At 38.6% G+C, this 14,119-nt stretch overlaps 3 protein-coding genes across 6 annotated transcripts in view; 1 reads left to right on the forward strand and 2 right to left on the reverse strand.

Moving 5' to 3' along the window:
- Positions 1–7,402, forward strand: part of LOC122572370 (meiotic recombination protein W68) — a 48,866-nt gene extending 41,464 nt beyond the window's left edge. The window contains exons 2-5 of the mRNA XM_043737253.1: positions 5,484–5,601; positions 5,714–6,144; positions 6,415–6,772; positions 7,100–7,402. Coding sequence (XP_043593188.1) covers positions 5,489–5,601; positions 5,714–6,144; positions 6,415–6,772; positions 7,100–7,400 — 1,203 coding nt within the window. The 5' untranslated portion in view covers positions 5,484–5,488 and the 3' untranslated portion in view covers positions 7,401–7,402. The remainder of the gene's footprint in view (positions 1–5,483; positions 5,602–5,713; positions 6,145–6,414; positions 6,773–7,099) is intronic.
- On the reverse strand, positions 7,320–8,386 carry LOC122573229. The gene is made up of 4 exons (XM_043739321.1): positions 8,289–8,386; positions 7,944–8,169; positions 7,809–7,859; positions 7,320–7,368 (listed from the first exon to the last, which is right to left on the reverse strand). The coding sequence occupies exons 1-3, from the start codon at positions 8,384–8,386 to the stop codon at positions 7,824–7,826; spliced, it is 360 nt and encodes a 119-aa protein (XP_043595256.1). The 3' UTR covers positions 7,320–7,368; positions 7,809–7,823.
- Positions 8,387–8,592: 206 nt separating this feature from the next.
- Positions 8,593–14,119, reverse strand: part of LOC122572279 (dipeptidyl aminopeptidase-like protein 6) — a 116,493-nt gene continuing 110,966 nt past the window's right edge. For all 4 annotated transcript variants that reach the window (XM_043737069.1, XM_043737068.1, XM_043737071.1 and 1 more), the window contains one exon: positions 8,593–14,009. In XM_043737069.1, coding sequence (XP_043593004.1) covers positions 13,908–14,009 — 102 coding nt within the window. In that variant the 3' untranslated portion in view covers positions 8,593–13,907. The remainder of the gene's footprint in view (positions 14,010–14,119) is intronic.

Genomic DNA, 14,119 nt, shown 5'->3' on the forward strand with positions numbered 1-14,119 from the left:
CGAAGCGAGCAGGCGAAAACGACGTCGACCTTCTCTTCGTACAGATCAGAAGCGTGTCGGGAAATAACAGGTTGCCAGTTTCCATTTAATTGGCAGCCGATCGGACCAGTCGGTCTGGTATAACTGACCTACACTTAAGAAACCGGGCACGCCCGCAGCCAGCGTTCCTTCCCTCCATGACTTTAATCAGACGATCGATCCTCTTTGGATCAGGATGCGTCCGAAGGTGACGACCGCGTTACTATCGAGGCGACAGTTTCTACGGACTTTATTATAATAGCTACCGAATCTGCCTGAAGCACTCGTGTCGACGAACTCAGCCTACTTGTCCGCTTTTCCCCCCCTTTTCCCTCCTTATCCTGCCCCGCTCATTTTCCCTTTCTCTGTTTCGTGTCGTCCGATCTTTCGATATTTTCTTTCATCCTGTTCGCCGCGTTTCCTTTCTCTCGTTTTTCCGCTTTGCACGGAGATCCTTGAGAAAATATTTGACGTGCAACGAGAGCTGCTCGTTTTCTGCTAGCTGGAGGTCTTAATCCCGGGCCGTGTTAAGAGAGAAGGAGAGAGGTGCGCTGGTCTGTTATTAAGGATTCTTGGACTTAAAGGGAGCCGCAAACTGGTCGTTAAGTGATTATGCTCGAAAGATGAATCAAATTGCCGTGAATTATTCGTATAACGCATCCAGGTTTATCGGGTGCAAATGCCCAAACCTGGCTTCCTTTATTGCGCTTTTATTGAACGATGCATGAACCTTCGGCAAAGAACCGTGTATACGTGCTTACGCGTTACCTGTCTATTTGTGGAATTTTTTTTTTTTGTTGGAACAACGATTCATACGCTGCACGTTGCCTCGGCCGATTTTTACCGAACAACATATTATTCGATATTTTAAACAGTGGAAGTTTATGGCGAGAATTTCACCGTTTAGAACGATCGACTTTCCCAAGCTTACGAATGATGTCAAGTGCTCTTTAACACACTTTCCTCCCAGTATGCGAATATACAGACCGCTACAATAACTTTGCTCGACGCCCCAAAACTGCGCTCGAGTATCCGCTGCGAGTACACTCGGAATTTTTGTTCAACAACCCATCTGGGGTGTGTGCCGAAAAAATTAGGGTATTCGTAGATAGAAAGAATCGAAAAGTCTAGTTTTGTTCAATAAGAGGCTTTCTCTTACAATTTCTTCTTGCGATTTCATTAATTTATCCGCAATTCTATAATTTGTTGTTCCTGCAATTCGCTTACTAAACGGTTGTATCCGTCAGTTAATTCATGTAGCAAAGGTTCTATTGTATTTATAGCCCGTAATGTACGTAAATTTTTTCCCATCGATCATACAAATTGAAGATCATAAATTATTATTAGCTCAGATGGCTTCCATCAATGAAATTCGTTCTGTTACAAACTCGTGATCAATTTTCTCGCGTCAACGAACAACATTCTCGACAATAAAACCCTGTGGAACGTACCTTTTCTTCCTAGGAACTGCTTATCCGCGTTCTTTTACTTCTTGTTCGTACGTTAAGCAACCCCTGCGTCTTTGACTGCAACCCCCACTGTTTGGACAAATTCGATGCTATCTGTTCCACTTTAACAGCACGAGAAGCTGCTCCTAAGCGAGGTGACGTAGATTCGATCTGAACAGAATTCTCTCCGTGTCGCCGACTGTTACAGCTTCTTACAAAAGATGAATTGCCGATTTATCGATATTCCGTGGTGTTTGACCGAGTTTTTCAACACCCGGAATCGTTGAAATATTCCTCCGGCTTTATTGTTCTCTGTGGTTTCCATCTCTCTACCGAAGATCGGGGAAAAGTCTCAGGGAATCGCCGATGGATTGGTTTTGAAACTACGATAAATTTCGCTCGAGATCTTCGATAAAAGTTTCTTTCATGATATCTTGTAAAAAACTGTGGTTTTATTTTTACAGACGTATTCGGACAATTCGTTTGATGTACCGACGATACGCTATCTTGACTAATCTTGTGTACACAATGATCCTTAATCAAGTTGTCCGATATAAAAGATTATAATATAATTGATTTGTTCGATCGATGATAAATTAATCTTATAATAATTCTTATTCGAGTCCACTGCTAAAATATTATTTTTCATCATACCTTGTAACTAACTAGCTGTACTCATATAGTTTTTTATCTCATGCTACACACATCGCAATAATTCATTTATCCCATTTAATATAAAGTATCGATTCAGTCAGCGTGAAATTTATGACAGGCGATATATCTCGAGCTGTTCCTTGAAATATGTTTGTTCACAACTCGTCGTATTCTTTCCCTCTTCTTTTTGTCGAAATCTAAAAAAAAATCTTGTTCTCTCTGTCACGTTATACGTCGCCTGTGTACACTTGCATGCGAATATATAATATAATGGATTTGACAAATCACTGTCGTCGAACAAATCGAACAGGTACCGTGCCATTCTTGTCACTCGATCATGCGAGCATTTGACGTTTCAATACGGGAACAAGTTTTCGATTCTGGTCAGTGAAATCGGCCTAAACACGAAGGGATTACCTCGGTCTCGGGGCTTACACGCGATTATTCAGTCGAAAGATATTCAGTTTAGGGAAAATAACCTCCGGTTCGTGTTACAGATTCGCACCTTCTCTATCGGAAATAGTCTAAATTCGGATCGAGTTCTACGAATTTACCGATTGAAAATTCCAAATGCCTACATATGACATGTAAAAGATTCACGGATTCGTATTTTCCCATGTAAGAGCAAATCCTAGGAAGAAAGCATGATTCTCGCTGGGGGATTATTTTCGATTTTTCGAAGGTTTCACCAGATTGACACACGTGAGCGCAAAAGATTAGGCATATTTTCGTGATGTTCAGTGGCTCCAACCGATATTTTAAGGAGGACGCGGCCGTATACGGGCCATTTGAGGGTTGGAGAGCGCATTCTCAGGGGTGTTTCTCGAACACACTCGTTGCACAATGTAACACTATCCCCCTTTGGTATAGAAGAACAGCCTTGAAGTGTCTTTAATGCGAAACCGAGCGGCGTTCATGTATTATTTTGTCGTGAATAATCCCTTTATGCACGGTAAAGAGGCTTGGCGCGGTTCTTCAAGACGAAGTATCTACTACTTCTACCCGTTTGCGCGAATGAGCACGCTACATCGGTGAAGAACGGAAAGCGATTCTACAGCCTCGAGCGACCGCAATGTATGCAATCATCGAGATGAACGCTCGCAGGAGACACGGCTTCGTCCATTTGGCACAACGAAATTCGTTCGAACAAGATTTACTCGATAAATTGCAGCTTATCGGAGGCTCGAGGCTTGTAATGATCAAGAATTGAAAAATATTTCTCCTTCGGTCGTTTAATTTCGATAAGTAAGTGCTGCGGGGAATCTGGATACTGTCAATTGTAAGTAAAAGTAATAATACAGAACAGCAATGTACAGCATATAATTAAGTATGCAGCATTATACAGCATATAATATATTTAATATAGCAGTATACAGCTACTTGTTAGGGTAATGTATGGTATTTCTTTTTTGCCATATCATACGAATGTAGGATAAATTTGATATTCCTAGGGAAGAGAACGGGAGAGATCATTGAGATGGGGCAGTTTCAGTGACCCTAAGCTGTTTTGGCACGCGTCGCAAATGCCTGTGGCCGCTCGTTAGTATTCATTGTCCCTTCGGGTGTCTTTGCTTTGGCTAACCTCTATTGAAGGAAATTTACGATCCATCTGCGGATACTTATACAGAAAGTGTGATCTAACGTGTTTCGTACTTAGCTAATTTTCTTTTGAAGAATCTCTTACGAATGTAAATGTACGAAAAAATGCCCAAGTTTCGATATAATTAGCCCTCTATAAGTAAACATATTTTTCAATAGAAAATTACGTCATAGTAAAATTTTGTTGTTTGATGACAAAGTAGTATTGAAATAAGAAAATCAATAAAAATGTACTTATCTTGTCTCTTTCCTGTGATCTTCGTATATGATATCCTGAAGGAATTGCATGCGATTAACAAATCTATCCGAAAGCATCTCTTTGTTTATTTATATTTAAAAAATGCATGGAAATTTCCAAATCTGATCCTGAAAGACTTTGCCTACAATTGGTTGCTTCGAAAATTACAGATCTCAACTATTTATCTTTTAAAAACTTTTAAAAATCAATAGTATAACTTGTGTTTTCATCTTTTCGGTTCAAATATTTCTTTATCAAATTCGATCAAACGCGACTCGGTGCTGAGACTGGTCGCCGAATTTCGTTACAATTGAGCGTTTTGCAGACACGGTCACTGTTTTCTACTGTCGAATGAGGTCCTGAAGTGTCTTTAGTGCACTCGGTAGCGCGACGTTCAATGGTCGCCGCTCACAAATGCACAGCGGGGTGTCCGGCTCTCTTGAGATTCGCTACTCGATACGACCGTCGTTCCCCAACCAGGAAAATCGTTGTCGATCGTTGGACAATCTCGACTACGTGCCTCGGATCAATACTTCTTCCGTCCTGCAACAATTTAATATGTTTATTGCTGTGAGAATGTTACATTCGGATAGGTGGTAGATTTTTATCTGGCCTCGTTGCCTTCTAAGCTGGCGTCGATACGCGTCTCAGTCACTGGAAAAATCGACTCCGAATCGGGGCCGTCTCTTGACTTGTCTCTCGTTCCCTTCCGTTTCCTTTTTTGCGCATGTTTCCGGGAAAAAAGCTGGAAATTTTTCTGGCACGTGTCCAAAATGCAACGTTTAAGATTTATTTTATAACATCGAGTTGTCCGTAGCGAACAGGGGAAAGTCGAGGATATTATAATATTAAAAAACTAAAACTAGAATTAAGACACCAAAGCGATCGATTCAATTAATCGGTTTGTATTATGGGCGGTTCATCAGAAAGCTAATCAATTTTTGAAGTAACAAGATTGCGTTAACGAATGAATTGTATAATAAATTTGGTGGAACATTCATTTTGTACTTTTAGCGAATGCATCGAATTAATGTGGTATTTACACTTTAAAAATATATATTTTCATATATTTCTATAAAACGTATATTTACCTATGCGTATGTATATAGCGCGAGGAAAAATCGTAGGGGTTTTGAAAGTTTGGGAAATTGCTTAGAATTTTGGATAAGGGTAAGTTGTATTTTAATAACGTTGATAAAGAAGCGTAGGGGGATAGAATCACAGAGTGTAATGCAATCCTTCCTCGTGCCATCTATGGACGAGAAAATTGATTAAACGGAACGCTTTAATATTGCTCAGAAGCATAAACGATAAATTTATAAAATATTCTGTAAAATAATATTAAGTATCATCTGTGAAAGGTATATAAGATGTGTCTATTTTGTCGAGATATTTAAATATTTCTTTATATGTGCCTATCTTGAACAGCTCGATCGATTAAAAATAATCAATGAAATTCTTCATGAAGATAAAATTATGTGTAACTGAAATATAACATTTTCTATATATTAAATTATTTATTGTAGGGAAGATGTCAAAAATGAATAGAAACGTGAAAATGAGATTCAGAATTACCGACAGTCAACCACAAGACGTGGAGGAAAAGAAAATCGATATACCCGTGGTAGATAATGCAGAATCGAGGTGAATGTCGAATGTGGTTGGATCGATATTTTCAATATTTTTTTTTTATTAATCAATTTAAAATTTAGAAAAGCCTAAAACGAGAAAATACAGTCATTTTTACGATATTTAGGAAGCAATTAGTAGCCCGTATCGAGAACATTACTTCATCTATAATCCAACAGATATGTTCGGGTCGATTACCACAAATTTCATACTCATCAGTACGGAATTATGTAGTAGACACGCATACTGCTGAAGACAATGATCTCGAGTCGGAATTTCACGAAGAACCTGATCAGAATTCCGAAGAAATCAAAGGAAATAAAACAAGAACGATGATCAACTTTGCTACTAAAAGAGGCAAAGACAAGTTGGCTTTAACGATGACCGTGATGGCTGCTGCGCATCGTTTGCTAATTATAAACTCGACCATTACAAGACGATCTCTTTATTACGACCTGAGAAACGATAAAACGTTGAATTTAGTTCCAGAACAGGGGTATCTGGATCAGGCTGTGAATCATGTGGCTAATTTACTAAACTGCTCGCCATGGGAGCTCAGTAAGTGTTTAATGAATTTAATCAAAATTCCAAGGGATTAAATAATTATTATATTACTTATTCTATTTAATAACGTTAATCTTTGAACAATAAGGATAGAAAAATTATTAAAAATCTGTGAAAGTTTAAAAATAATTTGTTCGCGAGTAGCAATCGATGATAATAAAGCAGAAATTATTGGAAATCAATCAGAAATTAATTTTCGCCTGATTATTATATATTATATTATTATTATATTATTGTACTTTGTATGAAATATTAATTATCTAGATTTGTTGCCAACATCAAAGGGATTAGTAGCTGGTGAATTGACGTTCATTCTAACTGACAATCGTGTTATCGATTGCACGGTGCCCGGAGGTGTCCTTATTCCGCACAATATATCAGAGGTAATTTCCGTTCGCACCAGGGCCAAAATGGTGTTGATTGTCGAGAAAGATGCTGTCTTTCAAAAATTGTTAGAGGATGAATGTACCTCTTCGTTGAGCTGCATTCTGGTCACGGGAAAAGGATATCCGGACGTGACTACAAGAATGCTGGTTAAACTGCTGTCCGAGAAATTGGAACTTCCGGTTTATATAATCGTGGATGCAGACCCTTTCGGTGTGGACATCATGTGTGTTTATCGGTAAATCAATGATCAAATGATATGATGAAAATTGTAAAGTTTTAGAATTATAAAAATCAAAGAAACTTCTAAATAAAAGGAGGGAAATAAAATTGAGGAAGTCGATCAAATTGAGAAATTTTTGTTTTAAAATAAACTGATATTTTTTACTAACAAAAACTTAAGAAAGAAAATAATAAAAAATCTATATAAGATCATTTATTAAACGTTTATCAAATTTCGCACACAACCGCGGAAAAGGAGAACAAATTTCCAATAGAAGTTGAAGAAGATTGGAAATGCGCAGAAGTCGCATGATAAAATTTCTTTCACGTTTTTCTGAATTAGTTTTGGCTCGGCTGCGTTATCCAGAGAGAGGAAATGCTTGGCCTGTTCGAAGGTACGCTGGCTGGGAATACATCCATCGGAATTGCTCGCTCTGGGAGTGAATACCGTTCCCCTCACGGAATTCGATTTCTCGAGACTGATGGCTCTCGAAGGCAGGCCTTATATGACCGACGCGTTTAGAAAAGAACTTGAAATTATGCGAACTGGTAAAGCGGAGATAGAGAATGTGTATTCCTCCTCGGGAAGATTTCTAGCAGCCACCTATTTACCTTGCAAGATCAAAGGCAACGATTATATTTAACATTGCTGAATGATACAGGATGATTCATAATTAAAAATGTACGTGCAGATTGTAGATCGATTAGGTTGATCGAGAAGTTTTGTAATTTTTGTTCTTTGAAAAGAAAAAATTACTTGCTTTTACTGAAATTTCTGTTAACCTACTGAGGATGAAAATGATAATGTAACGCTTCAATCGTCGTTTCTGTTTACTCAATTTACATTATTAAGTTTCATCGAATTCACATTGTAATTACGAAAAGAAATTTCAGAAATTTCTTCGGTATTTTTCACTTTGCCATTTATCCTCCCGTGTAAGTCGTACAATCGAAATTTTAAAACATTGAACTTCTCGATCAGCCGAATATTTTATTTCTTAATTTTATGGAAGGAAAATCGTACCATTAATAATACTTGAAAACAGAAGTACCTCTTAAATGGACGACTAGTCTGTTGAATTTTCAATTTTGTTGCACTGTATCTGTAACAAGATTTGTTTTTCTGTTCATCAATTTGTACTTAACATATCGTCTGCTATACAAACCCATGTCAAATATAATGTTACCACGAAGCTTGGAGATTGGATATCATCCGGTTTGGCTACCTGCTCCTGATAATCGTCATTGCTGTCTTCTAAATTTATTAATTCGGGAACGTTTCGAAAAGTTCCCAAATAAATAATACTGCTATCCGATGATTGTTTTGAAATAACCAATGATTCATTCGAGTCTGGTACTGTGATTGTATTTCGTTGACTCTTCGATCTCGTCGCATAGAAATGATCGCATAACCTTAATGTAACAAAATTATGAAATATTCGTCTCGAAAGTCTTTCATTTTAATAATCGATAGCCATCGGTACCATTTAGTAAGATATTCTCTTTTCTGATAATTCAAACAAATAATTTACCTATGATTACCAAACGATGGATGAAGCTCCCGTTTTTTATTTCCTTGAATAGTCAGCCATTTACGTGTAGTCCTCTTGCGGGGTCGTCGTAAAGACATAATTTTAATTCTCAAAAAGCTTCGTCTGTATAAAATGCCCTGAAAATATTATCCTAAAATCTTTTCGGTATTATTTTGGTATACATTCCTTCCAGGACTACGATATTAATTAAAAAACAAAAGCGAATAGTTGTTATTTATGATATACGATAACTGGAAGTTGTATATGTTTCAGGTTCGATGAGACGAAAGAAAACAACAAGATCTCAGGTAATGTAACAGTTTATTGAAAACACTTTTGTTCGCCCGTGGTCAGGGCCGAGTCTCGCTGATATTAAAAAACGCAGAGTCTTAGTAACATGATTATCTCGTGGGTGTTACGTGGAATTATAACGATATCCGCGAAATCGGCGTCTTTAAACGATTACAGGAAGCCTGCTTGAAAATTGATTTTACGACAATGGTTACAAACGAAATATTATTCTTTAAGGTGGGAAATATTCTTTGCAGGTATTGAAAATTAATCTAAACACGTTGAATTACACTATGAAACACATTTGATTATTCGAAAAATAAAAATAAAAATTGTAATATGTGGACATATTAAAAATAAACGTACGTGGTACGGGAAAATATTCATTTATTTTGACCATTACGAAATGCTATAAAACAAAAAAATTTGATGTATTCGAAATTCCCAAAGCAATAATCAAATATTTTGCGTGAAAATTTTTACAACTTATCGAGCGAGGAATTTAGAAATTTGCTAGAAAGAATAGCTTCGAAAAATAATAAATAACACATGGAATATCCTAATATGGATGTATAATTGAATATTAGAAAATGAAACCAAGGACACGACATTTTCGATCATCCAACATGCTATCACAATAGTTTGCGTTTCACTTATGGGATACTTCGTTGAAACCGATTGAAAACGATCGATTGTTTGGCGTGGCCGATTTCGTGGATGTTCGGTCTCCAGGTCCGTGCGAATATCGTAAAAAACCGAGTGGAAACAATCCGCGTGCCCTCGTTTCCCACGAGAAACTATCGAGAACGCCTCTCTGTCTCTCGATAACGATAATTCACGGCACTCTCGCATAGTCGCTCGCTTGATGATCCGAGCGAATTATTATTATTATAAAAAACAATTGTCCGAGCGCGTCGGCCACACTCGCGGAGCACGATTGAATTCAACGAGTCGCTGGCCAATATTCGACTCAACGCTTCCGAGTATGTTGATCGATTAAACCGAATCTTTGATCATTCAGACGTCGTTTCGAGTTGGCTCGCCTGATGCGATTCACATCGAGGAGTCTGATATACATAAAACGTCGTGACGAGTAGGCCACTTCCGGAAATCAAGTCCAAGCTCTCGACGATATGAACATCGATACGATTGATTATTTCCTTTGATGTGAGATCGAATTATTAGAAAAAGTGTGAATAAATTTTGAATCAAATTCGATCGTCGAATATAGTAGTAAAAGTTGTATTTTAACCCTGACATCGAATTTTTTAATATCGACGTGTTAAAGTAGTTTAACGAACAGTCTCACAATGAAACATTAAAGAGTATAAGTAAGAAATCGTACTTTCAACAGCTAGAAATTCTAATATATTTCGATAGATAACAATTCGATAACAATACCTTGTCGTTCAAAAACCCTGAAGGCTTTGAATATCGTTTACTACTTATTAAGTGTACATCGATTCTCGTGGAGAAGCTTGGACTTAGTTCGGAGCATGCGTTACTCGAACAATTTCGTTTATCGATACCTTATCTATTAATACCTCGATGTTCGAGTGTTATCCGATGACGTTAAAAACGCGTGAAATACCGTCTAATCCGAATAATAATCGTCAATCTGAGTATCACAGATTATCCAAATTAATTTCAAATAGTCTCCTTATTATTATTATCAGTAAATTTTTGTTCTCCCATTACGGATGATACAAACGCTCGCGATTTCTTTTTCATTTTTCTATTTCTTTCTCTCCTTTTTTCCTCTTTTCCTTCTCCTTCTTCTCTTTATTCTTGTATAATTTTCTATCGTCATCTCGAAATCGTTGAACGTCGACGAGCGATTTCGCGTGGTCGGACAGGCGAATACATTCGTCGACATTGTTCGCATAAATTCGTCCGAGTGTTCGCACGGGCCCGATATATTAATCTCGAGTTTCCGCGTCAATTGCAATCTGCATGTCCTGCGTATGTGTCTTCTCTTTCTTTGTGTGTCGCATTTTACTTTTTTTTTCTCTTTATTGTATAATATATATATATATTTTCTTTTTTTTTATTTTTAATTAATTCTCTTTAGCCTAGCGGCGATAATACGTTACCAAAAGCTTATAGATACCCTTATGCGCTGCTACCAAGGTTTCATTTATTTATTTATTTAATTTTCTTGCGATTTAATTTCACGTAATCCGCATGCTTGCAATTCCCTCTTGTTCTCCTTTCTTCTTATCGCTGTTTATAATTGTTATTTTCCATTGTTTCTTTCTTTTCTTTTTTTTACCTGTTTGCGTGCCTGCCGAGTTCGTGAGACCGATTATCTATATGCCTACAGTTAAAGTCCGCCGCACTTTTTTTTGCCGTTTAATTATAAGTTAATAATTGATTGCGATTGCACGCTCACACTCTCATTCATTCTTACTACCTCACATTCTATCTCTCTTTTATATTCGCGTTCACGCTTCTCCCTTCGTGTTTCTCGAGTTTTACTAACCCTTTCTCTCGAATTCATACGCGGGAAAAGTTGCTCACGAAAACGAAAAAAAAAGAAAGAAGAAAAAGAAAAATACATCTTTTACAACGTGATCTAACAATAATGCGTCTGTCCTTGTCGCGCAATCGAGGAATCCGGTTAGAAAGGATCCCGCGAAACATTTTCTAAGGAATTGCGACGTTTCTTCTCGTTCTCACGAATGCAGGATGATCTTCGCGTCAAATGGCGCCGTTATATTTTATTCAGTATCCTTCCTGGAAAAAATATCGAGGCTACGTTGATTCGAATATGTTTTCTCGGGCCGTGGAAGAAACGTTCGTGGATTCGAGGGTAGACGTTCAGGTGAATAATTGGTGAGGCAATTCCTTAGCCAGGCGCTGTTACACCTTTTGTACTCTCTACGATCGACATCAAGCACGTAATTTCAATCTAATCGATTTACCACGTCTACTTATCCGTCCACGCGCAAATGTGGATCTCCTCGACGAGAATTCTTTTCATACGTTGGACACATTTCTAACAAGTCTTTCTCTTCCTGTGATTTCCTAATTTCCCTCTTTGTATCTCGTCGAGACCCTCAGCCACGCAGCCTGACGCGGACGAACCACATCGATCACTCATCTAAGAATTCATTAATTATTATTAGGTAATTTCTTCATCCTCTCCGTTTCTATTTATTATCGTTTGATTAGTTGCACTAGCCTTGATTGTCGGCATTTAAGGGCTGCTGGGCAGGCAGCGTTTTATGGCGACGTGCGACTCTCTTCGTTCGAGCGCGACATATTTTGTGTTCACTTAGTTTTCTCTTATCCTCTTAATCAACTGTGAAAGGAGTCTCGTCTCGATCGGACTCGCGAGCGAAAAATATCCAAGTCTCTCAACCCTTTCGCTACGTTTATCATCCGGATGAGGAATAATTCGGAAGAAGCTTGAATCGATGGCACGGTACAAATTTCAAAAGACACATAGAGGTATTAATTATATTCGTTAAGTAACGGATCTTCGAACAAACGAATCACCGGAGCGGGTTCTTTTTTGGTAGCGAAAGGACTAACGAAAGTGTTCTGAAAACAGATCTCGGGAGTTCGATCGATCTCGAACGATTATCCTCCAACATCAACCGCGTCTGAACGAACATCGATCATTAATACGTCGATCGAGAGTGTCCTAAAGCCACGAAGATCCGAAGGCGCATTCAATTTTGACTTTGTCAGGACACTGCACATGATCGACGTTGATCGAGAAAAGGAATACGATAAAGGTTCGTTGTCCTTGACGAGGTTCGTCCTCTCGAACGAGCTAAAGTATATGGTGAACCTGAAACGTTATCCTAAAGCCTCGCGTCGCTTAACTTACTTAACGATAGTTAGTTAATCTGGAAACTGTGTGTTTATAGTACAACTTAGCGATATAGTACAACAAACGATCAACGATAAACGGGAACACTCGCGAACCTCGTCGAGGGGAACGTGTCCTGCATCAAGGGATTCATCGAGAGACGTGCATATGGATATATACAAATATTCAAGGATCGAATGTGAAGTTTGGCAAAAAGGGATCAGGTCGATAAAGGGCTAGGGAAATACATCTTTTCTCTTCCCTTTCTGTTCTCTTCTTTTCCTTGCTTTTACGCGCAAGTAACATTATGGTACATAGACTAGGCGCAAAGCTGTACAACACAAAACTTAGCACTAGGCGTTCATTTTCAAAACGGTGAAATGGGTCGGTAACCCTAGACAAGTATCATCGCACAGGCGTAACCAGCTTTCCAAAAAATCAGGATGGCACCGATATATTTGGGACGTAGACTAAGAAGAAAACGGTCGTGAAACGCGAGCCTGCAAGCTCTACGTAATACGTCGTGATTTATTGAACCTAGAGATATGACTCGTTCATATAGGGAGAAGTCTACATCCTCGACAATAACTGTTCCTCGATGAAAAAGGCGGTGGGAGAGCTTGCAAGCTTCTTTGATAAGCTCGAAAGCGCAACAATATATATAAACGGCATGAATGTCTCGAGCGGTGACGAGTGTATATGGTGGAAGATCGATATAAAAAACATGAAACGCGAGCTTGCAAGCTCGCGCTAAGCTCGATACGCTCGATCGTCGTTCGCTGAGTATCCTCCGTGTGTCATCGATCGTCATTCGATCTCGAAAGTTTCGCTGTATAAAAAATGGAAAGAGCTTGCAAGCTTGCAAGAAGCACGACACCATTTGCCGATTCCCTTGAATTTTTGTGTAATTTCTTTCGTGGGTCGTAATAGATAGGTTTTAAGATGAGAAAACGCGTGAATCTCGAGCTTGCAGAATCTGAAAGTGCCCAAGCGCCAGTGAACTGTGTCATAGTTCTCTGGATGGCTGGGGTGGATTCTAAACTAGAAATTTATCCGGGGTGCGCGTCCAAAGAGCAAAGTGAAAGTTGTTCGTAGCAAAGGGGAATCCGCAGGCTGATGCAGGCGACTGATACATAACGTTATTTAACGGTATTACTTATACAAACACTAAGTTTACCTCATCCCTCTCATCATCGCTTGTTTTCTACGCGTAATCATTCTCTGCGTCACAAGCATTCTTGACTTCGATACAGACTAGCATTAATTTTAGTCGTTTCGTTATTTTTTCTTCTATACGATTCTTTGCTATTTTTGTTTCGTTCGCGTTTTCGTTGGTCTGATACGTAACGATCAGGACCAGTGTATTCCGTGACGTCCGATATATCTATTTACTCGAAGCTAGTCTAGTCCTGAACGACGGCAGCCTTCTTGACGAGCATCCAGATCAATCTGGGATGTATCAGAAGTAGGCGAGCTAGAGACAACGAGGGAGCGTTCGGCTTGAGGCACTAGGACGCGTCCAGGGCGAGGCACTCTGCGAGGAAGTCCTCCATGGAACGATAAGCGTGTTCCAACACACCTGATAAGGCGTGGTCTTCGTCCGCGTAACTCTGTTAAATTTAAAAAAGCGTTGTTTAAAATATAATTCAAATACATCGTATGAGATTCGAATGTTTTAAGTAAGTAAGATATCTGTGAAGATTTTGTTAATTCAGTCAGT

The sequence above is a fragment of the Bombus pyrosoma genome, linkage group LG11 (assembly GCF_014825855.1).
Source record: "Bombus pyrosoma isolate SC7728 linkage group LG11, ASM1482585v1, whole genome shotgun sequence".
In the NCBI taxonomy this organism is placed as follows: Eukaryota; Metazoa; Arthropoda; class Insecta; order Hymenoptera; family Apidae; genus Bombus; species Bombus pyrosoma.